Here is a 23,617-nt window from a genome sequence, read left to right on the forward strand (position 1 = left end):
GACCAGAAATTAAAGATAGGTTTCTTAAAACTGGTATTCATCAATCTATATTAGCACATATATGGTAATTTTTAGAAATTAAGTCATAATAATATAGATATTAATTGTATTAACTATGAATATTCTAGGAGTCTTTGTGATATTAATCAACATGGGAAGTTGGATATGGATCAGTTTAGTCTTGCTATGTGGCTAGTAGAACGTAAACTCAAAGGGATTGATCCACCAAATACACTTTCCCCTGAAATGGTACCTCCAAGCAACAGGACTATTACTCCATCAAATGCTGTTCAAGTAAGAATATTAATAATTATTAATTTCTTAAAAAAATTATGTTTAATACATTTTATTAATACTTGGAATATGCTGCTTCTCTATCAATAAACATTTTTAATCCAACCCATACGAAAATCCCTATAACAAAAAAAACCGCATAAATATATATATCTTTTTGATTTGAAATGCTTAGTTCTTTGATTAATTTTATCTCCACTATTCCAGCTAGGTCATCAACTTGCCAACATCTAAAAATTGAAAGGTTTCATAGTTCATAACTAATGTTTACAAATATCGGTATTTGTTTGTTACCGCCTAACCACCGAGTTGTATAAAATTTATCAAACCGTCACCAGTTGGTGACCTTCCATCACCAGTCTTTACCTAAACTATATTCCACAATTTTGATATTTATTTGTATATTTATGATATCCTACGTTTAGGTTGGTCTAGTATGTGATCTATTTATGCCTTAAATCACTAACATAAATTTTATAGAAAATGGATTAATACTATACTCAGTTCCAAAAAAGATTATAACAGTTCTGTGCACTTTTTTCTCCTTACACTGGTTATTACTTATGCTGTTATGTGGTGGATGCGTGCTTGTCATTTTATTGTAGGCATATAATTTAAAGTGGATACCTATCTTACAAACATTTGCTTATTATAAAATATTGTCAAAAATTAATTTTATGAGTTATTTCCCTCAATATTTAATAATGGCATTCAATTTTTACAAGAAAAATATATTGTTAAAACAAATATAATGTGTGACATTTAAGGATCTTTATAAAACTCTCTTATTTTTTTTACATGTAATTAAAAAGGGATATTAATAAAATTATCAAATATGCTATTATTAATTTTAAACAATTGACTATTATCATTTATTTTTATTTAAAAGTTTTGTATTGTATCGTATAAAAAATTGTATAGTACAGAGGACACTCGACCCGGTGATTTAACGGCAATAACAAACAACTGTAATATTTATATTTACGTAAATATTTTTTCATCTTCTTCCGTAGTATTTTTAATTGTTAGTCTATTTAATATATCAACTGTTATTCGTTTATTGGATAATAAAATAATCTGGTTATTTACCCTCCATTCATATGGGGCATCTAAATTTAAATTCCTATTTATATGTTAAAAGTTGAGCTAATTAATACTGTTGTATTTTAAATATAATTAATAAACTAATTTGATTCCTGACCCAGGACATGTAATAGTTAGTTGTTCATTTAAAAATGTAATTATCACTGAAGTTTCTACTTTTGGTGGCAGTTCAGGTATTATTTGTAATGGTGAATATATACCAGCAGAATTATTCACTTTTTCTCTTACATTCCCCTGCATATCTTTTATCTCAAATACATCATTGTTATTACATTTTACCTTGAATAAATAAACTATTACAAATTAAAAATGCTTTGTATATCACATAATTATCTTACTTGGCAATGTTCAATCATTACTCTTATTGCTTTATTCATTATTGTAATACCATAATAACCATATAAATCTAATAGACTACTTTCACATGGTAAACCAGTATCAAAAGCAGCCATTAATCTTTGTAAAACGTATATTTTATTTCTGTTCTTTTCATTTTTAATATTTACTTCATTAATGATATCGTCTATGATCAAAAAAATCTTAGTTGTTTATTTTAATTTAATTTTTTTGTGTTTGAAGGATATACAATTTGTTTGAATTTTTCTAGGTAATTGAAACTATTTGCTTCATTAAAAAGTTAATTTATAGGTATTTTTAAATTATTGTAACGCATATTAAGCAAAACAATAAAAACATAGATTCTTATTTACCTTTTAATGATACAATACAATGACCAAATTTAATTTTTTTACCCATCACTTCACATTTGCTACATAATGACCATTGAGTCCATTGATTCCAAATTTTCAAATTTACATCCTCTATACTTATGTTCCCACTTGTTGTATAATTAAAAAAGTTAGTATTGTTCATCTAAAATTATTTTACACATTTATATTTATATTATTCAATAATGAATTAATTTTTATCTACTTACATCAATTATTAGCTCTTTATTATCATTAATAAGTTCAATAAAATAAGGCCCCGATTCACTATTAGATAATTTACATTGATAGAAACCACTTTTAGATTCATCCATATTTATTATAGTTAAAGACAAGTCTAATGGTGAAACTTGAAAATAATCATTTTCTTTTATTAAGCTTAAATTATTTGAATTTCCTATCCATGAGTAATACCATACATTTTTGTGATATACATCATTAGGCGAAATACATAGTTCACATTCTAACCTATTAATAATAAGGAAATTATTTGTAATTATATATATTATGCATACGTTAGTTAAAATTTGACAACCCTCATTACCTCAGAAGTTCCTGTCAAAACACTTTAGCAAAATGTCATATTTTAACTTTTGACCGAAAAAACCTAGTTATGACCAACATAATTTTGAGAAAAACCGTAATAATTAAACATTTTAATATTTCACAGTAGGTACAATGTTTTTTTTTTTTTTATATTACATATAAATAACCATAAAATAAATAGTATAATTTATAATATTATACCATAGTATTAGTAGTATTATAGTGTTAATTTTAAAAATAAAAAAAAATAATTAAATAATTCACAAATTAAAAATGATTATTATAAATTGATTATAATAAAATATATTAGATTTACAATATTAGTACATTTAATAATATAAGTAACAAAAATATATTTTAAGGTATTCATAAAGATATTTTATTTATTTATTTACATTAAAATAATATAATTTAAGACTCCTGCTGTAGTATGATGCCAATTAGATCAAGTGTGTACTGTGTTACTATATAGTATACACCAATAGTATAAAGATAAGATCATTGTTCAATTGATTTGACAATACAATCAATACGATAAAAAATATTTATTTATAATTGTAATAAAATCCAATTATTTTCATTATAATTGTTTCTCACAATGGTTTTTTCATTACCAAACTAATTAATATGTTGAACACAACTAGCTGTTATTGTATAGGCAAAAGAAAAAATATGCATTTTCCCGAGCAATGTGGGTAGTTTGTGTTTTGTCCGGGTGTTTCTGAGGTTAACTCGCTTTTGTAACATATATATTATTATACTATGTGTTATAACATTTATTAAGAATTAAATAACAATCAAATGTATTACCTTAAAGATGAGCTTCTAAATGTAGTTATTACTTTTGCTTGGAAAATATTATTTTTGTTAATACTTTTAAGAAGCTCTTCTAAACATTTATAATACAAATCCCACAATTGTTTATTTTTATTTATTTTTATAATATCGTTTCCTGGATAGTCGAGATAAGAACCTGGTTTTGGTCCTACCTGTGAAATTCCACGCGTTTTATTCCAACTTTCTTCTAGAATATTTTTAGTTTTTTTCCGTAAATTCTTCCATTTTGATTTTAAATCAATAGATATTATATTTTCTGAAAATATTAAAAAAAGTATTACTGTAGAAATTATCTGTAAATATATCATTTTAAGCCAATATCTTTCTTGATTTATTGTTATGTTTAATTAAAGTAATTTAATTTGTTTAATTAAACAATTTTAAAATTAGTTCTAGTAACCAAAGCTAGTAAATAACATTGTTTATTTGTTATTTTTCTTACTGATGGCTGTTATGAAAGAATACATCACTCAACACCAATTACAGTTTCTCCCACAGCGCAGTGTAGTACTCTTTTTATAATATGAGATAAATCAGTGGTCCTTAATTCTCAACCTTGCGTTCCTAATTGTTGCCGTGGAGTTTTTTATAATGGGCCGAAAATGCATAATTCACTTGATATTATTATTTCAGCATGATTTGTATGAATATTTTAAATAATTGTATACTTGTATATATAACTTTAAATGTTGTTTATATTTTTTATTATTTTAAGGGTTGCGAAAAATTAAATTTAAAATTTTAGTGTTAAGCTCATAAAAGGTTCAGAACCACTGAGATACAGTAAAGTGGATTTTTAAAATATAAATTATATTGTGCAAATAAAATTGGATGTATTTTGAATAATGATTATATTTTCTTAAGATTCTAGAAAAGCCCCCAATGTATTCTAATCCGGAACTGGACATGATTCAAAAAGATATTGATGAACTAGTCAAAGAAAGACTTATTCTAGAAACAGAAATTGCTCAAAAAGAAGCTGATTTGAAAATACGTTCTGGTGAAGTCAAAAGTTTACAGGTAAATGATTTTCCTTTTTTCGTAATTGTTAATTTAAATTACCTTATTGGTCTCTGTTAATGGCTTTTTCACTTGGGAGGGGTAGAGTATATCTAGCACACTAGTCCCCTTCTCTAAGAAGACAATTTTCATGTCACTTCAGTGGACTCTGGGTCCAGTGTGGCATGGTAGAGCAATCAGGTTCGAATCATGGCCAGCTATGTGAAAATGATTTTTGATTTGAAAATTTGAAAGTAATACTGTTAAAGAGTATATTTAAAACTGAGTAAATAATTGAGAAAATTTGAAAAACATTATAAAATCAATACACTCATAAGGATGTTATTAAAATATTATACATTTTCATTGATTTTTATTTAGTTGTACCTACATAAAGTTATGTATCTATTTAATTTGTAATCTTCATGCTTATCATGCTATATAATATATAGTTTTGTTTTAATTTGTATTGATAACATTATTATTCAATACAAATGTATTTTTAGGGAGAACTAGACACCTTGTCTGCTACTCTAAAACAATTAGAAAATCAAAAAGGCGAGGCTCAAAAACGACTGAATGATCTTAGAAACCAGGTAACTTAGATTTTAATCTAAAATTAATATATTAAACCAAAATATAACAAGTAAAAATTTAATAACTGATTAGAATTATGTATTATTTTTTATTATTTGATTAACACAAAGAATGCATATTTACTAATTCATAGTCTTAACATTTTGAATTTGTCTTGCATTCTAGTCATGTACACTAATTTTACTGATTGTCTGCTTATTAATTTATTATTTTTATTCCTCCTTTTAACTTGCATGTGCATATTTTCACAATTTTAGACTCTGTTGGTAGAATATGAAATAATCAACATCAATCAGAAAATAAAGGATGAACAAGTACAGGTATTTTATCCTAAACCTTAGCTTTTTCATCCAGCTTATTTTTATACTTAACTGCATGTTTTTTAATACACTTAAAGTTAAAATTTAACAAGACTACTTAGAAGTTCTATGATACAAGGTAAAAATCGATTATAGGGTAAATTGTGGTTTCCTGTTTTTTCTATGGTTAATGCTGGAAAATAAAATCATGGTGGCTAACACTGTTTTCATTTTTAATTATTATCAATTTATATAATTAGGTACATCTTGTATGGTAAAATTTAACCTATTCATAATAACTATTAACTATTATGAATAAAAAGAAATATAAAATTATGTTGCAACTATTGACCTAATCATCAGTTTTTGGTTGTTTCATAGTTCTCATAATATTTAAATCAGATCAGTATGTGCTTATTAGTTGTTAATTTATCTTATGATGTATTTTTAGTTTTTTAAGCTCTTATTTGTATGATAGGAAACTACCAACAATAATATCTTATGGCCTATGAGTATTCCTACCATTATATCTGTTATATGGCAATTCATTTTTTAGTGGATCACAATAGGGTTCGACTGTACCGGTATCGAATATAGCGTTCTGTTGATAAAGTATTTCGGGACAGCTAATTTGCCCCTTATTAAACATTTCTAGTAGAAAAAGAGTTATGTTTTAATAAATGATAAAATAATCAAGTTAATTATTTGATTGTTTGACAAAATCTATTTAAAAATTATTTTCCTGGCTTTATGACGACAATTATTGATGATAAGTATTCGTTGTTTTACTGTTCTCTCACAACAGTTTTTCTTATTACTTATCAGTTATCACTAATTGATAATTTTGTTGGTAACTCATTCCAATTTGTAATGTTGAGCTAGTTTTTGCCTTATAAACGTAAGACATAGAGTGCTGACCATAGTCTGTGGTATTCTAGTTATAAAAAAACAGTATAATGAAACTGATGATTGACCGCGGAGAAGTGGTAGGTATGATTTTCCAATAAAAATTTAAAACAAATGTTTGTCCCGGTTTAAGTAAATAAAATATGGTGACCCAAATCAAAACTAAATTCTATGCCATGAAGATTTCAGTATGACATCTGTAATCTCAGTGAAACCCATATGAACTGGAACAAAACCACTCTTTGAATCTTGTTCTGTAGTCCAATTAAATTAGTTCAACATAATCTATTACTAATTGTATTTTCATTTGGTCTGAATTCATTTTTAAGAGTTAGGAACCACTTTTTACTCTCATTAACTATTATTTATAGTAAATTAATAAAATATATTATTACATTTTATTCAATAGGTAGATAATCTTCGCAGACAAGCTGATGAGCAAGAACTTACATTAAAAGTGCAAGAAGCAGATCTTTCTTCTAAAAAACAAGAACTTGAAGAGCTTAAGACTCTAGAACATAAACTTGAAAAAGACCAAGCTGAAATGGGCAAAAGATTAGATGAGCTGAATAACATGTTGCAAAATTCACAACTACAAATAAGTCAGGTAAAATTTATTATAGAAAAAATGTTTAATACATTTTTTAATGTCATAAGTTTCATTAGTTTAAGAACAAAGTAAATCAATTGGAGGAGAATAAGCGTCAGATGGAAGATACAATTGAGTCAACAGAAAAAGCGTTGGCTGAAGGAAATGTTTATGCCATCCCAGATTCTTTATTAACATTTAATTTAGAATTCCGGGATCTTGAATGTAGTAGACTTCTAGGCAAAATTGTAAGTTACTTTTAATAAAGAACATTGTCTGATTGTTAGTATTTATTTTTAGTATTATCTTAATCCTTACATATTTTATAGGTTGATAATAAAAATTCTTTTGAAAATGTAAATGGTTTTACTCCAACTAACGGAACAAGTGGATCACGTGACGAAAACTCATTTAAAACAGGTAATTAACTCAGTTAAATTTCTTTTGTATCTTAGAGTTATTTAATTGCTTAAAATTTGTTCATAGATTTCTTCACAAATAATGATGCGTTTTCCACAAACAATAAAGCGGTACATACAATTATATAATTATAATATTATGATACAATTCTTGACATATTTTTATTATGCTATAGGGGACTTTTTCAAATGATCCATTCACTTCATTTGATGATTCTAGAACTAGAAGTAAGTTTATTATTTTTACAAAATATATCACTGAATTATAATGTTGTACATATAGTATTAATTTATTGTCGTATTATTTATCACAATACATTTGTTTTTAGGTCAAAGCACAGATCCATTTGGGGGTGAGACAAATGTATCCAAATTGTCTGATGTAAGTTACTTAATATACTTTATATAATCTAACAAATTTATTAATTAATTAAATAACTATATTGATCACATTAAATTAATACTTGTTTTAAATTTAAAGAGACATGAAGATAAAGATGAGTTTGGTTGTGATCCTTTTGCAATACTGCATGCTCCAACAAGACCAAGTTCAGCACCACCTCCACAACGGCCTGAAAGCCCCACTCCAGCACTTCCGCCTAAGAAAGGAAAACAGCCACCACCAAGACCTGCTCCACCAAGGCCCGCACCTTATCATGCACCAACATCTCACAACAGTTCTTCAACAAGTTCAGAGTTTGCTGATTTCGCAAATTTTAGCAGCAAGGTAATTTATTATAAAAATGTACACAGGGTTCACATATTTTCAATTCCTTTCTTAATTTCTTAGGTACTGGTTTGTTATTGCTTCACACGAATGTGTGAACATTTTATTGCTCAGCCACTCAATAATATTCGATATATTGTGTTAATAATCTAATCATTTTATGGTTTTCAAGAAAAACATACTATTATTATAGGTATTATAGGCATGATGCTGAATTTTTGGGTAAATTGTCCCATCCGTATTTTGGTGGGTGATAGATCACCTGTTGAGGTCGGAGACTACTTTCTTTAGCGATTGCTAGTCTGTATATGTAGGCTCTGTTTTGAGTAATAGGTCTATGCTTACAGAATATTTGTTATTATTATGGATGGCGGGGTGAAAATAAACCAAATGGGTTAATGTTTTGTTACAGATTAGAATTCTTTTAAATATTTAAAGAATTAACTCCATCCCAATTAATATTGTATACATATTCTGTGATTATATGAAAGTTACTAATACAAATGTTTTTCTTTTTTCTTTTATTTTTTCTATTTTTTTTTATTATTTTTAGAAATAGATATGATTTTATTTACTTTTATTTAGGTGTTTATTTTTATCATTTTTTTTTTTATTATTATTTCTTTTTTTTCGTTCCATTCTTAGTTTTCACAGAGTATCAAGACAGAGCCTAAATCAGTTTCACAATCACATAGTTTTGAATTCACTGAAGACCCATTCAAAGACTACAGATATGAAGATCCATTTAAAATTGATCCTTTCTCGGATACAGGATTTGAAACAGATCCTTTTGGTGATGGTGCATTTTCTTCAGACGAATCCCAAAAAGTTAATGTTAGTGATGAACAGCTCGCATGGGAAGCCCAAAACAAATTTAGAATGGAAGAAGAGAAAGCGCGTTTAGAGCAAGAAAAAGCAGATTTTGAACTGGCCCTAAGGCTTAGTAAAGCCACTCCTTCTGATAATAGGTCAAAAATTTTACTATAACAATAAAAGTGTGTAAAATGCAACTACCAAAAATTAAACTTTGTATTAAAATAATATATTAATTTATTAGTTATCTGAAACTGTAATAGGTACAATAATGTACCAATTTTATTTTTATTTATTATTTAAAATTGAAAATCTAACACCATTCTACTCAGCAAATTGTAGTATTATATTTTGTTACATACATTTTTAAAAAATTGTAATTATTTTAACCTCTTAAAAGTCTTACATTTTTTCAAGGTGATGTACAAACGATAATTTATTGGATAAATCTGCAGTTCTGTATTACTTTCTAACCTTAAAAACAAGCATTATAATATGTTACATTTTAATTTCATATGGTTTTTTTCCTAAGTTTTCAAATGAAAGTTGGAACAAATACCTTGAAGTTAACTATGTCTAGAGTTAAAAAAAATTATAAAAATTATTATAGTATTTATATGCCAGCACAATATGGAAGTTATGTTGTTAACATTTAGACTAATATTAGATTAACAATGAGTCCACATTATAAAGTACTTAATGTTAAGCACACTGCATATAAATACATAATCTAGAGTATTTCTAATGCTATTTATAAAATTATATTGTTACCATTAACAAATGTAATTATTTATGATTCTAGGCAGTATATTAAATCTAATTTAAAAAAAAATCTTTTAAAAAATAAGTTTAAAACTATAAATGATTAACGATTATAGTAAATATTTACAGAATTGTAGTTTAAACACCACTGCCCCATATCCTTAATACATATTATGATGTTACTTTAATAAGTAACAGTATAATATTATAATTTATAATAATTACTGTTAAATATTTACCTATTAATAATTATCATTATCCTATTATTTATTTGTATCTATGATATTACCTATATGGAAATTGTAGCCTATATTGTTACCATGTTAATTGATATTTTTATCTCTCTTAATTTGTTATGTATGCTGTAATGATATTACATCACAGAATTCTTAACATTTTTCTTAAAAACTATAATCATAATAAATAATAATGTAATTTGTCACAAAAAAACGAGTTTTAATCACAAGTATAATATTTACTTGCATGATAACTTTTATGAATCAACGGCCATCAATTTATGTTTTGTTATATTTTATACACTGTTGTTATTTTTAATTGTTGTTATGGAACATTTTTAGGGGCAAATTATGTAAAAGAATAATTTGTTTATTCTAAATACGAGCTTTTGAATGTATTTGTACATTTTTTTTTATATCTAGTAGGGAAGAGTATAAAAAAATTATATAATATATCAAACGTCTTCTATATCTTCCCAATATTTCTTTATTTAATATAAAAGTAAATAATAAATCATGATATTATAATCAGTAACAAATGTAGTTAAAACGGCCATGCTTACCTCACATTTTCACATCTATATAAAATCCCAAGTAAAATTATTTTGTTTAATTTTCTTTTGTTGTCCTCTAATTTATACAGAATCGTATTATGTGACAATTATACAATAATGTTTAGCTGCTGTTTCGATACATTTTGTTATTTTCCTTGTCCTATATAATATAAACTTTTATTTTTAAGATTTAGCTGATAATTAATCGTTATTGGCTATAGTAGAATATTTTTTAGCATCATGACAATATGTTAATTGTTGGAAACTAATACTACTTTTCTGCATTCCATTCGTTGATAAATGTGTATCAAATCTAACAATAAAATGATTGATATTATTAATAATATTTGTTTTTTGTTATTGTGATAATAACCTGTTTCTAGGATTATATATTTTTTATTTGTTAAAAGCTAATATTGAATTATATGAGTAAAGACTAATGAATGTGTGGGGAAATATTTCGTAATTTCATTCCAGCAAAGTGTAATCTGAGTTATATACTTATGTATAATTTAATTCAAGTTTATAGAGTAAGAATAATAGGTGCTTACTCATTAAGTACTCATTGGGTTGTATTGTTTGTTATCTATTTAAGTTTGTACTTCATATTCTAATACACCCGGTTCTCGTATTCAGTGGCGTAGCAATGCGAGAGCATGTTTGGGTGTTTAAGTTATTTTTTTAATAAATATCAATATTATATATTGTATAAAAATTAATGTAAGTTTGTAGAGGCCATAATATAGACTTGGAAACTACATAGGAACCGAACAAATTGGCACCAAATTGAATACAACTCAATACAATTGATTATAACTTGAGACTCGTCACACGGGATTTTCGGGTTGGCTCACTAAAATTGAATACTTTTTCGTTTGTATATAGAGTTGGCATTGCTTAAAGAAATAAAATTGATTTTATAGGTACCTAAACTACATCGATAAAAATGAATATAGGTAGGCAAAACCTATGTAAATTATGAGTACTAGGTGAGCTTATGACTAAAAAACTACCCGATCTATTTTGACGAAAATGTCAGATATTCAGATATTATCTTAGAGATATCAGCAAAGTGTATTCAGTGTAGAGAGTAATTTTAAACACGTTCGACTAACCAACTAACTTATCAAATTCGTTACAGCCTACAAGCCTACAAGACACAAGAACCTACCTATCTCTATCAAATAAGTTCACAAAGCGAATTACACCGAATCCGATTTGTCCGTGAACTGAGATACCTACCTACTTATACTAAAACCTAGATACACATATCTAGCAGAGTAGCACCGTAATACCGTATTTTATATTTGCTAATATTTTCCAGGTTGAAGTCGGGTTATACAGCTAGTAGTAAGTACATAATGTTATAGGTATTATAAGGCAATGTGCTTATGGTTATCGTTTATAGATACGAAAACTCGGTAGGTTCGATTTTGACGGAAATTTTAAAACACAGTCTTAGATTTTTAAAGATAGGTACCAGAGAGGTATGGAGAGTAGTTTGAACACAAGATTTGTAGACAATATTATCTATAAACCTTGGGTTCGAACCACGTCCAATATAAGCTACTATATAGATCAGTGGTAAATAGTAGGTCGTAGCATAGAACAATGTCATAGGTAGGTACTAATCATAACAATAATTACAGTATTTTCAAATTGTTCACTTTCGGCATCCCTACCATAAATACACCAAGTTTTAAATTAAAAACAAAAATTGTACTTAGAATTGCTACCTAGTGAGTAGTGACCACGAATTATGATACACCTTAATTAGTACCTAGTGACTGAATTGAGTGGCAGATATCATGGGCGACGGGTGATGATGTATGTATTTATATAGGTATAGATTTTAGGCAATAGCACTGCAATATTATAGTCTAGGCACATTGACCAAATACACGTGAAGACCCACATCGCCATATGGTTAGGTATCAGTGCAGGGGCGTACGAATGAATCGAACCTAACCTAACCTAACCTAACCGCATGAATCCTATAATATCTCACCTATCATGATATGGTCTTGGATACATTTTTACTTTTTATTGATATCAGAAAATATCAATTTGTACCTATCTAATTCTAACACTTATACACGAGATGTCGGGATAGTTATTATTTTAACATGACGAACACTAACAAAAAATTTAAACTAACATAGGCTTGCATTCTAATGTTCTATATTGCTCTTATTTTGTCATTCCGATTCCTATAAGTCTGTATAGGTTAGCTCCAATTAATAACTCTTGATTTTAAATCTTCATAATAGGTAGATCGTAGATACTAGGTTGTAGGTACCTAACTATATAATATACCTATATTTTCTGCTTGAACTGCCCTTCAAATTTAAAGACTATTCAAATCTATTTAACATGGTGTATTAGGTTTGGATAAATAAAATAACTATTTTTAAATTTAATAATTTGTTTCCAATTTTGTTAAGGTTTAGGCTTAAAGCATAGGTAATTGATCAATGATAGTTTTTATGTTATAGTGTTATACTAAAAATTAAAATAATGAAAAACTGTTTGAGAGTATGAAGAAAATGCTTCACACAATCACACTCATATTACACACCATTCTAATCGCATCGACAAATGACACTCCTCAACTAGTTTATAGTAGGTATGTATATTAGCCCGCCTACATCCTGCAGTAAAAAATTTTACTTAGACACCTACCTACTTAATTAATAAACTAATAAAAAAACTATGCTTAGGTAATGGTAGGTATATAATAAATTTAAAAACAACAGTAGGTTGGTAGGTACCTACATATACAAATGCAGGGCTTCCACGAGGAGGGAAGCAGTTCGTAGGTGAAACTAGGGGGTGTTTTAGCACCCCCAATCTCTAATTTAGCACCAACCTAGAAGGGGTGGACTGGGAGGTAAACGGCCCAGTATTCTATAAAACTAAACGGCCCAAACCCCTTTATACCATATTATCCTTTATAAATACTTAATTTTTCGGGTAGTTTATCAAATATATAATATAGGTACCTTCATTCATCTTGAAGTCTATGGGACCTCTGAAAATATACTAAAGACCTTATTGCGAATATTTGTGATTATAACAGTGATTACACCATATACCCAAAATATTAGTTATTGATTTCAAATACAGCAAAATAAAAATGCCGTGGGAGTCGAGGATATCTCATCTTTGTTGTGTAAAGTGGTGTTGATGTATTGAATCTTAAAGAAACGAAAAAATAAATCATATCTTCAGTATAATCAATTTTGTTGGTAAAAAATGTATCTCGGTCAAGTAATTTATTTTTAGAATTTTTTAAAGTATAAATATTTTTTTTTAAAAGCTTTAAAAGCTTCGATTTTCTTCAACAGTATCTTGTTTGATAGGAAAAATAATCTAGTTGGTACTTTGGGGAGTCAAAAGTAAAATTTTTCCAATAGTTTTCAAAAGCGCCGTGAAAAACAAAAGAAAAATTAAGGAAAAACGGGAATTTTTACACAAAATCTGTTTTCGAGAAAATTGATTTTGGTCTTTGGTGTAACTTTAAAACGAATGACTATAGATACATGACATTTTCACTGGTTGTTTATATTTCCATTTTCTATACATAATAACATTTCAAAATATTTTGATTTATTTCGAGCTGTTTATGGACAATTTCAGTTTCCAATTTAATTAGTTTTTATTTCTATGAATGGCAATAAAACATTATTTGTTGAGTAAAAATACTTGAAAATTTAATACAAGGCGCCTACTATATTATTACAATGACATTTGAAAATATTAAAAATCCTTAGTCACAGTTTTTTTTAATTAGCATTAAGTTCAAAATTGACAAATATGGAAAAATCACGAAAATTACCTAATTATGTTGAGTTTATAATTCGTAAAAATTTTTCTTTTTAGAACTAAGATTTTAAAATGTAATACAAGATTCCTTGTAGGATAATCTACCTTTATCCAAAAAAAAATGTCTATAAGAAACTCAAATTAAATTTTTATGAACGTTTAAAATTCATATTTTTACTACATTTGATATTCGCTCGATTTATCATGTGACAAAACTTATTTTATTGTAATTAAAAAACGAATTACTGTAGATATTTGAAAATTTCACTGAATGTTTATATTAGCATTTTCTATATACGATAAGATTTTGAAAATAATTTGACTCTTTTTGAGCTGTGTACAGACATGGTGAGCTTTCAATTTTTTTAGTTTTTTTTTCTATAAATATCAATAAAGTTTTATCTATTGGGCCAAAAAGTGTATAAATTTAATACAAGGCTCCTAATATATTGTTACAATAGCAGTTGAAAAATATTAAAAATATATAGGCACAATTTTTTTTTATAAGCATTTGAAGTTGAAATTTTGACAAAATTTATCAAATTTAAAATTGAATAATTATTTTGTAGTTAAAAAATTATAAAATGTTCAACTTTTATATCTAAGGATTGAAAATTTAAAACAAGATTCCACGTAAATATTTAACTCTGTTACCAAAAATTCTAAGAAATACATAAGCACAGTTTATTTTTATAGTAATTTTAAGTTCGAATTTGGACGAAATTACATGTTAAAAAACCTAGAATAACTCTTTTAGTTATTTTGTTGTGATTGTATAATATTACTCGTGGGTACTTGAAACTTCTAAAGTATACTATTATATACCTATGATAGTATCACGGTTTGTTGTTGATGTATAACACGTTATAAGTACCTACCTAATGGATGTTGTGATATTCCTGTGTATATTATAGGTCAATTTTTTTTTAATACCTACCATAGATATGAGTTATAAGTATATAATATGTCTTATACCTAGACTGACATACCGTCTCCGCTCAAAATCGTTTTTCTTATACAGTGATATTATATCATTGAATTCAAATTTAATACTATCCATTATACAGTGACCCACTTGTAACCTACTGTACAACAGAGCGACATCCACTTACCCACCTTTTTTAATTGTTGGTTAAGGAATTATACATAGGCGCACATTGGGTGTGAATTTAGGGGGTGCTGGAATAGTTTATGTTACACATGTCCATGGGGGGCTTTGTACCCCACATTCCCCTTAATCCTAATACTATAACTAACTGCATTACATTAGCTTTAAATTTTTAATTAGAATGGGGTACCTAATTTTGATTTCGCGGGATAACTTTGATACATTATTTTTATTCATCAGAGTACCATGATAATTAAATTTTTTTTTCATAAAATGGGGTTACTTTGATATCACATTAAGAAATCTAGGTATCGAAATTACCCGTTGTGTTACTTTCATAGCATATTAAAAAATATTGATATCTCAAAAGATAATTTCAGAATTTTAAAATTAAAACGTTAAAATATTGAACTAGTTGTAACTAATATTTAATTTTGAGAGTTTTATCGTTAACACTACAGAAGTTATCCATATAATAAAAAATGAAATTCCAAAATAAAAAATTCTGAACCAATAAACCACAATAATTTAAAAATGATTTGTGAAATACTGAAATGAATTGGGGGTGCTAGTTTGAAACGTGGAGGTGCTAAGCACCCCCAAGCACCCTCTATGTGCGCCTATGGAATTATAATACAATATATAGGTACAACATACCTAATATGGTCATAAATCATAATATTATTATGATTATTACTAAACTTGTGGTTCAGCTTCGGCTATGCACTTGTTGTAGTATTGTATCGATCGGCAATAAATAGTAGTGGTTTTTAAACTGTTTCGTTTTTTAAAAATAAATTTAAATACTTTTATTAGTAATATCGTCAAATGTTCAGATGCCCTATCGCACGGTATTCTGAAACGCTGTTTTAGCGGTTCAAAAGTCCCAATTCGAAGTTCCTATTATGGGAGGATTTATCGTATTTTTCTTCTTTTTTTCATGCATATATTATGTATTTATCATAAAATCATCAGAATTCAGAACATTACAACTTTTTATTAAATATTTATATTGAAGCATACTGCATAATGAAAAAAATGTAATTTAAAATTTAAAAACAAATTGACGTGGGTATTATTATCAATAAATGTAGGTGGGTGTTATATTTCTGAGCCTCTACACTAGCTGCATACAATTCTCATATTAAATAAAATAAATCATGTGTACCATATAGGTAACTAACCTACTATAGTAACCTACCAGCCGTAGACCGTATAGTCATCATGCATGTCTGTACCTAGCATATGTTTATACAATAGGTGTATATTTGATACTTTTTCAACCTTTTTTCGTGGGCAATGCATTTTTTTTAGGCAACTTTTGGTCTTCGGATTTGGATAATAATATTAATTATAAAGTGTACACATAACGAGACACTTCATCAGTCGTTGATGCGTATAAGTATAGAAAAATGAACGCCTCTATATACCTATAACTATTGTTATTATTATTATCGTCTACCTATATATGTATATTATATTATTATAACGTACCTACTTGAATTTCGTCACTGCGATCATAAAACAATAACATATTATAATAGGTACACGCGTCAAGAAAATAACAAAACGCAATCGATCGTCATTCACCGTACACGGACAGACGTCATGGCGCAATAAGCGACGCCGTCCGAAATCGGAGTCGTGTGCGACGCGGCGGCCGTGCGTGCGCTGTACCCATGCGCCCCGCATTTCAGTCACCTCGGGGTCTCCGTATCGATCGGTCCCCGCGGCTGGCCGGCCAACAGTGCGATGCATAGTGTCATTAGTGTTCCAGCGGCGGTGGAGAGAGACGGATATCGCGGATTACTAGGCCGAGGCTAATAAAAACAAACCCGATAACATAATAGTATTCAATAATATCGTATTATTAAATTGTCGTTTATGTAATATTCATGTACGGTCGCGCTCGTCCGGTTTAACAATATATCGATTATTATTTACTACCAAATCTTCGGGCCCCTCAACAATTGTATAATAATATAATATTTTTATCATTGTTATTATCGTTGTATCCACGATTTATAAAAGGTTATTATATTAAATTAAATTATATAATATAATTATTATTGTATGTATAACATTGTTCAGATTGTCGTACGCGTCGGTGTGGCCAGTATATTATAAAATAGTACCTATAAACCTATCGGTATTATAGAGAGACGATAACATGAAATCCGCCAAAGTCTTGGTCGCCCTGTTCCTATACGGGTGTTACATGGTCCGAGAATGCCTTCAACACGACAATCCTGAACCCGTCAAAACGGCCCTGTAAGTACTTATAACTAGGTAATAAATAATAATATTATAAAGGTACCCCAACATGCCATAGATAATATAAATATATAATATGATGTACCCACCACCAGTGGCGTAGGGAGGGTATGGGCCATGCCCCCCATTAGCCGTACAGTGGCGGATACGAGGGAGGCGAAGGTGCGTTCGTCCACCTCAGGCTGTCTTTCTAACGTTATTTTTTATTATAATATTTGGCTAAACAAAAAGAAAAGGAATTTAATTTTTGAAAATTCACCCCCCCCCCCTTGGGTGACTTCTGGATCCCCTACTATAGTCGTATCAAAACATTGAAACAACATTTTTTTAAAATATTTTTATGTGACAAAAATTTATACAAATTAGCACAACAAGTTTATTTATGAGAGTAGTTATGACATGAAAGGTATAATTAAAGTGGCCACCCATTAGTGGCTTTTGGTTTTGTTGAGTATTTTTTTGTATACTTAGCTTTACCCCCCCCCCCCTTATTTTTAAATCCTGCCTACGCCACTGCCTACCACCCACGTACTTATGACATATTGTAGCCGGCAAAAATATGTATTCACCTAATAATATGTTAGTTGTGCATAGGTGAAATTTGGAAGAGGGTTGGGTGAGTTTTTAAATTAGCCTTCTCATAATTTGAACATTATTGAATATGCGATGATATTGATTTGTAAAGGGTTTGTTTAGTCATAACTTGTAAGAACTATCTGAAAAAATAGAAGGTGACGTATGTTGATAATATTTTAAGCGGTATATACTATAGTACCTAACTTTACCTACATTTGCAGTATTAGTTATTTACTTAGTTATTTTGTAGTAGGTACCTGCAAGATAATTTTAGTATAGTTGTATAATATGTTAAATATATATATTTTTTTAAATGTACAATGTCTCATAATACTTAATAAAATATACAAATCCAAGTCTAAAATCAATATAAATTAATTATAACACGTCCGTGGGGATCCGGGCACATATCATGTATTTATGTATTTTTATGACATCATAAAACATCGATAATATTTGTAAAATTATACGTACTTTTCATTTCCCAAGCATAAAAAATCCAAAATTGGTTTCCTTTTTGATAAAAATAACAAGGTCTATGTTATATATTATGTGTGCATTAAGTCCAGTAGCGGTGCTGACAAAACTTTTAATAGGGGGGAGGGGGAGAATTTAGTTATTTCGGCACAAAAACATGTATTCATCCTATGGCCTATAACTTTTTCCAAGAGTACTAAGTACTAACGTTTTATTCTTATTATATATGAAAACTTCTATAATATATTTACATATAAAAAGTAATTAATCAAGTCCCGATGAGGGAGGGACGATCGCCCTTCTCACTTCTCAGTCCATTAGTGCTCAGTAAGTTTTCGCTGAGGAAAATATAATTAAATACGTATTTAATTATATAGATATATATATTTTTTGTGTTTTGATTCAACTAGCCAAAAACTCAATTCGAAATACATTTATAAATAGAGGTCTTATACAGTTATGGTCATAAATTATAATAACACTATGATATTTTTTTAAATAATAAAATCTACCCGGGTGGATTTAGAAAACCATAAGTTGATGCTATTATGTCTTATTACTTCTTAGTCATCGTCAAAAATAAAAATGTATTATGATATCAATACATGTGTATATTTTATAACAGTTATATAATATGTAATATGTATACCTAATACTTATTGTATAATATATTTATATTTCTTATTGTGTCCATAACTCATGATTGCGTTTAAATACGATTTATCCACAGGCTGCAAACGTGGGCTGAAAAGTTATATTTTGAACTATGGAACTGCGGAGAATACATAACTAATCGAAAATCACTGCAAAGTGTAAGTATATTCATATATGTAGCGTATTTACGGGGGGATCAAGAGGATCAATCCCCCCATATGCTGTATATATAATATGCAAAAGTTTTCGGAGTCCTAACTTAAGGCCTCTAATTTTAAAGGCGGGGCTATTGGATAAAATCATACCCCCCTCCCCCCCAAGACAAAAACCTAAATACGTCACTGTATAACTATGATATACAATACACATAAATGCTTTTGATATATATATATATTTATAATTCAGGACATAATAATTATGATATAATAAAACTTGTATATTTGATAGGAAGATGTAGGATTTATGTAGGTACATAAATCGTTGTTTATAGCTAGGACGCTAGGTATACAATTGGTAAATATTTTACAAGTTTTTAATTAAATGCAAAATATGTGTAATCATGCTAAATGTGAACTATATAGATTATATAGAGTTAAGTATAAGACACATAGGTAAATAATATTATTTTGCTATTTTAATTTTTTTTTTTTAATAAAAACAGGTAGGTAGTTGTATTAGATAATACTATAATAATATTTAACACATATTATTTTTATATTGTATCTTCAAATGGTTTGGAATTTTGGTGAATTAAAAAAATGATAAAGATTATGATAAGTAGTTATAAATAAACTAGGTACCATCGACAAAAATTAGGTTTTCGATAACTTATTTAGTTCTTATTCTCATTTTACAATAAGAAATATTTAAATATATTTATATTTTATGCTTCGAAATGTTCTATTCTATTCAAATAAAAATCTTTATTGGTATTCCTTGTAAGATTGTTAATTGTAAATATGTGCTTATATTATAAAATTACCAATAATTCGATGTTATAATATACTTACTATAGTAATATCTCGATAGCTCGAATCGGTCGGGACAAGAAAACAATGAGTTATCAAAAATTCGAGTTATAGAAAAAATTGTATATATGTATATAATATATATATATAGACATTTTGTGGTCAAGTCATCAAAAATTCGACTTAAAGACGTTCGAGTTATAAAGGTTCCACTGTATAAATTTGAAATTGTAGTTTTATCATTGCCATGTATCAAAAAGTTTTGAATAGTATAAATATTTCATCATTTAAATAAATTAGGTAATTAAAAACATGATGTCATAATATAGAGTATAAACAAATATTGTACCTATTTAATTCGTGTCAACCATTTCATACGACATTTTAATATTATAAAAAGGTTATTAGAATAATTAAACGTAACTCAACACATTAAAATATAAAATATAAAATATTTTAATGTAGGTACCTACAGAATGTTATAAAAGTCACTCAACCGCACATAGAAGGATTATTATAGACAAAAAACATGATTGTACTCCATTCATATTATATCCTTCAGACTAAAAACTCCGTAAAGTATCTACAGCATGTAGCTGTGATTAAAATATTAAATTAATCACTATGCACCATTGGCGGATATTTGGTTGAATGTATGGGGGACTTGAAATTTTTATACGCATTATTAAAATTAAACAGATATCAACCTTCAACTTGCTGCCTAAATGTTGACCTCAAACATGTACCTATATTGTATTGGTATATAAATGTAAATAAATTACATAAATAAATTTGGTAGGTTTAATTATTATATGTTAAATAGACAGTAAATCTATTATTATTATTATTATTATTAAAAGTGTCTTAGATGGAATAAACCTTCTGAGGGTGGCTTGATAACATCCCATAATCTTCCTACCAATATTCAACTATGCCACGCACATAAGTCACTCAACAAATCCCTTTAAATGAACCAACATATTATATCGCTCAAAAAAAAAAAAACAATGACAAATTTAAATTAGGTAAAATTGTTCGTATTCTTGTAATCAAAGCTCCTCGTTTAACACTTTTATTATAGTAGGGATGTAAAATGAATACAAAAGGGATTATAAATGTTTTTTAGAGACGGATACAAGCGGCACTTTGCACCAGAATTTTTTATTCATCTTACAAATTTTGAGTGCTTGATGCATTTTGTCGTTCAAACACTGGAATACAAATTTAAACAAACATTTAGCTGCTAATAAGAGTACAATTATTATTTGGGTGAATATGGGTTAGATATTAAATTACTATGTGTATCGAGCATACTAGGAATAATAGGAATTATAGTGTCAAGTAGTTCAGAAAAAATTAATAGGCAGGTATTTAATTTATAGAATATCTCTTAGAATATTATTTTAAATCATGAAATATTATAATGATTTAACTTTAACTATATGATTATAAGTTATAGGTAGGACCTACGTGGTTGGTCATTTAATTGTTAGCTAGACCAAAAACAATTTTTTTTTAAATTTTACAGTTGAAACCGAGGTTAAAACACATTCTAAGCATGTTAAAAATTATTATTACAATTTTCACAACAAAATCGAATCCAACACAAAAATTATCATGACATTTTTATAATTAATTTTATTCGTGTTTTGAATAAAAACCATTAGGATTAGGTATATTGGTTTTGGTTGATTCGGATGTTTTAGGATTTTAAGGGTTCTTACTAATATTACGGCACTAGTTGATTCAGGCGCAACGCCCTGATTTAATAAGGAAAGATTCACGCCGTTACACAAGGCAGATACAGTTTTTACATTCAAATTATAACTTAAGTTTTTTATCTGTAAAATTTGGATACCTTTTAAATATTCTTTAAAAACTATTCGCTATACTTTCTATACTTTCAATATGTGGAACACTTATTAAATGCAATATCTTACTTAAACCTAATCAATAAACACATTACTAACTGGTCCACAGGTGGCCAAGCGCTACAGAGTTTTTTGCTCCTGGTTCATTAAGAAACTATCAGTGTAATTGGTTAAAATTGATAAATTATAACACCTATATAATTTAAAAACACCTATATAACTTAATAACAAATTGGTACATACTTATATATACTGAACACGAATTGTGGAACTTAAATAACACGTTTTGAAATAATAGGTAGGTACCTACACCATTTTATTTAAATACTGTTTCGTAAATATAGATTAAATCCGGTGGAAGACATAAGCGCCAAAATGAGATAAGAAAAAAAAAGTCGTATCGTATAAAAGCGCCAAAATCGTATCGTACGTAAGCGCCAAAATCCTAGGTACCTGTGTTTCACGGTTAATGGATATTAAATAACATATATTAAATTTAGAACTATATCGTTCAAAAACTCCAAACGTTTAATCTTAATCAAAAAATGTATAATCTGATAAATAATTGTACAATGGAAGAAATACCAGGATGGTGAAATAAATCGTGTAGAATATGTGAAAAAAGTGGGATTAAAAAATCAACCAATTTATTAAATTTATAATTTATTATTGACATTTTTTTGTTTATAAAATCTCAACCGATTTATTAATTTTATAATATACTTAACATAATTTGAATAAGACAGCAATTTTCAAATAACTATTTATATAAAATAATATTAATATAATATATAGTATACATTTAATATAATTTTTATAAGATATATCAATTTTGAAAAAAACTACTTATATAACATATTTATTTTGGCGCAAATGATATGTCATTTTTGCATTTTTGGCGCTTATGTCATATGTTGGATATATCAGGTATAAGCGCCAAAGGTACAAAAATTACCTATCATTTGCGCCAAAATGTGTAGGACATAAGCGCCATTAAATCAGATAATAATATATTATCATCCAATATAGGTATCTAATCTATATCTAAATAGACTATTAACTAGATACTCATTAGGTTAGGAATTTAGGTCAAATAATACAAAAATCGTAATAACACAATGAAAAAAAAACATTGTATAACATTTATTCAACGCGATAAACGTGTACCTATTAACGATTTGATTTCTCAGTACATTTTTGAAATTTCAAGAAAAACAATTTATTTATTTAAATGGGCATGGACCAATTGCGCCTAAAACAAAATTTTTATTTTTGGATTGATATACCAATTGCGCCTCTTATATTTTACGGTCAATATACCACAATTGGTATTTGTATTCAAATTATATTATTCTAAATTGCTACCTATGCTCAAATTATTATTTAAAAAATTATTATTATTCTTAAAACATGCAAAATACAAATATTATGATTACCTTAAACTCAAAATCTAA

At 27.7% G+C, this 23,617-nt stretch overlaps 2 protein-coding genes across 9 annotated transcripts in view; both read left to right on the forward strand.

The window, feature by feature from the left end:
* The window catches only part of LOC100163478 (epidermal growth factor receptor substrate 15-like 1), an 11,027-nt gene extending 279 nt beyond the window's left edge, over positions 1 to 10,748 (forward strand). Inside the window, exons 2-14 of one of the 3 annotated variants that reach the window (XM_029487209.1) lie at positions 1 to 64; positions 129 to 294; positions 4,374 to 4,529; positions 5,015 to 5,104; positions 5,363 to 5,425; positions 6,720 to 6,917; positions 6,977 to 7,147; positions 7,229 to 7,319; positions 7,386 to 7,429; positions 7,495 to 7,546; positions 7,648 to 7,700; positions 7,800 to 8,045; positions 8,599 to 8,735. In XM_029487209.1, the coding sequence (XP_029343069.1) occupies positions 1 to 64; positions 129 to 294; positions 4,374 to 4,529; positions 5,015 to 5,104; positions 5,363 to 5,425; positions 6,720 to 6,917; positions 6,977 to 7,147; positions 7,229 to 7,319; positions 7,386 to 7,429; positions 7,495 to 7,546; positions 7,648 to 7,700; positions 7,800 to 8,045; positions 8,599 to 8,604 (1,400 nt within the window). In that variant the 3' untranslated portion in view covers positions 8,605 to 8,735. Of the gene's footprint in view, positions 65 to 128; positions 295 to 4,373; positions 4,530 to 5,014; positions 5,105 to 5,362; positions 5,426 to 6,719; positions 6,918 to 6,976; positions 7,148 to 7,228; positions 7,320 to 7,385; positions 7,430 to 7,494; positions 7,547 to 7,647; positions 7,701 to 7,799; positions 8,046 to 8,598 lie in introns of all 3 variants that reach the window. The other 2 variants (XM_029487207.1, XM_029487208.1) reach the window with 2 other exon arrangements.
* Positions 10,749 to 17,038: 6,290 nt separating this feature from the next.
* Positions 17,039 to 23,617, forward strand: part of LOC100161432 (voltage-dependent calcium channel subunit alpha-2/delta-3) — a 30,107-nt gene continuing 23,528 nt past the window's right edge. For all 6 annotated transcript variants that reach the window (XM_016802357.2, XM_008182280.3, XM_003242738.3 and 3 more), the window contains exons 1-3: positions 17,039 to 17,374; positions 17,435 to 17,614; positions 19,401 to 19,482. In XM_016802357.2, the coding sequence (XP_016657846.1) occupies positions 17,514 to 17,614; positions 19,401 to 19,482 (183 nt within the window). In that variant the 5' untranslated portion in view covers positions 17,039 to 17,374; positions 17,435 to 17,513. The remainder of the gene's footprint in view (positions 17,375 to 17,434; positions 17,615 to 19,400; positions 19,483 to 23,617) is intronic.

This window comes from Acyrthosiphon pisum, chromosome A1 (genome assembly GCF_005508785.2).
Source record: "Acyrthosiphon pisum isolate AL4f chromosome A1, pea_aphid_22Mar2018_4r6ur, whole genome shotgun sequence".
Lineage (NCBI taxonomy): Eukaryota > Metazoa > Arthropoda > Insecta > Hemiptera > Aphididae > Acyrthosiphon > Acyrthosiphon pisum.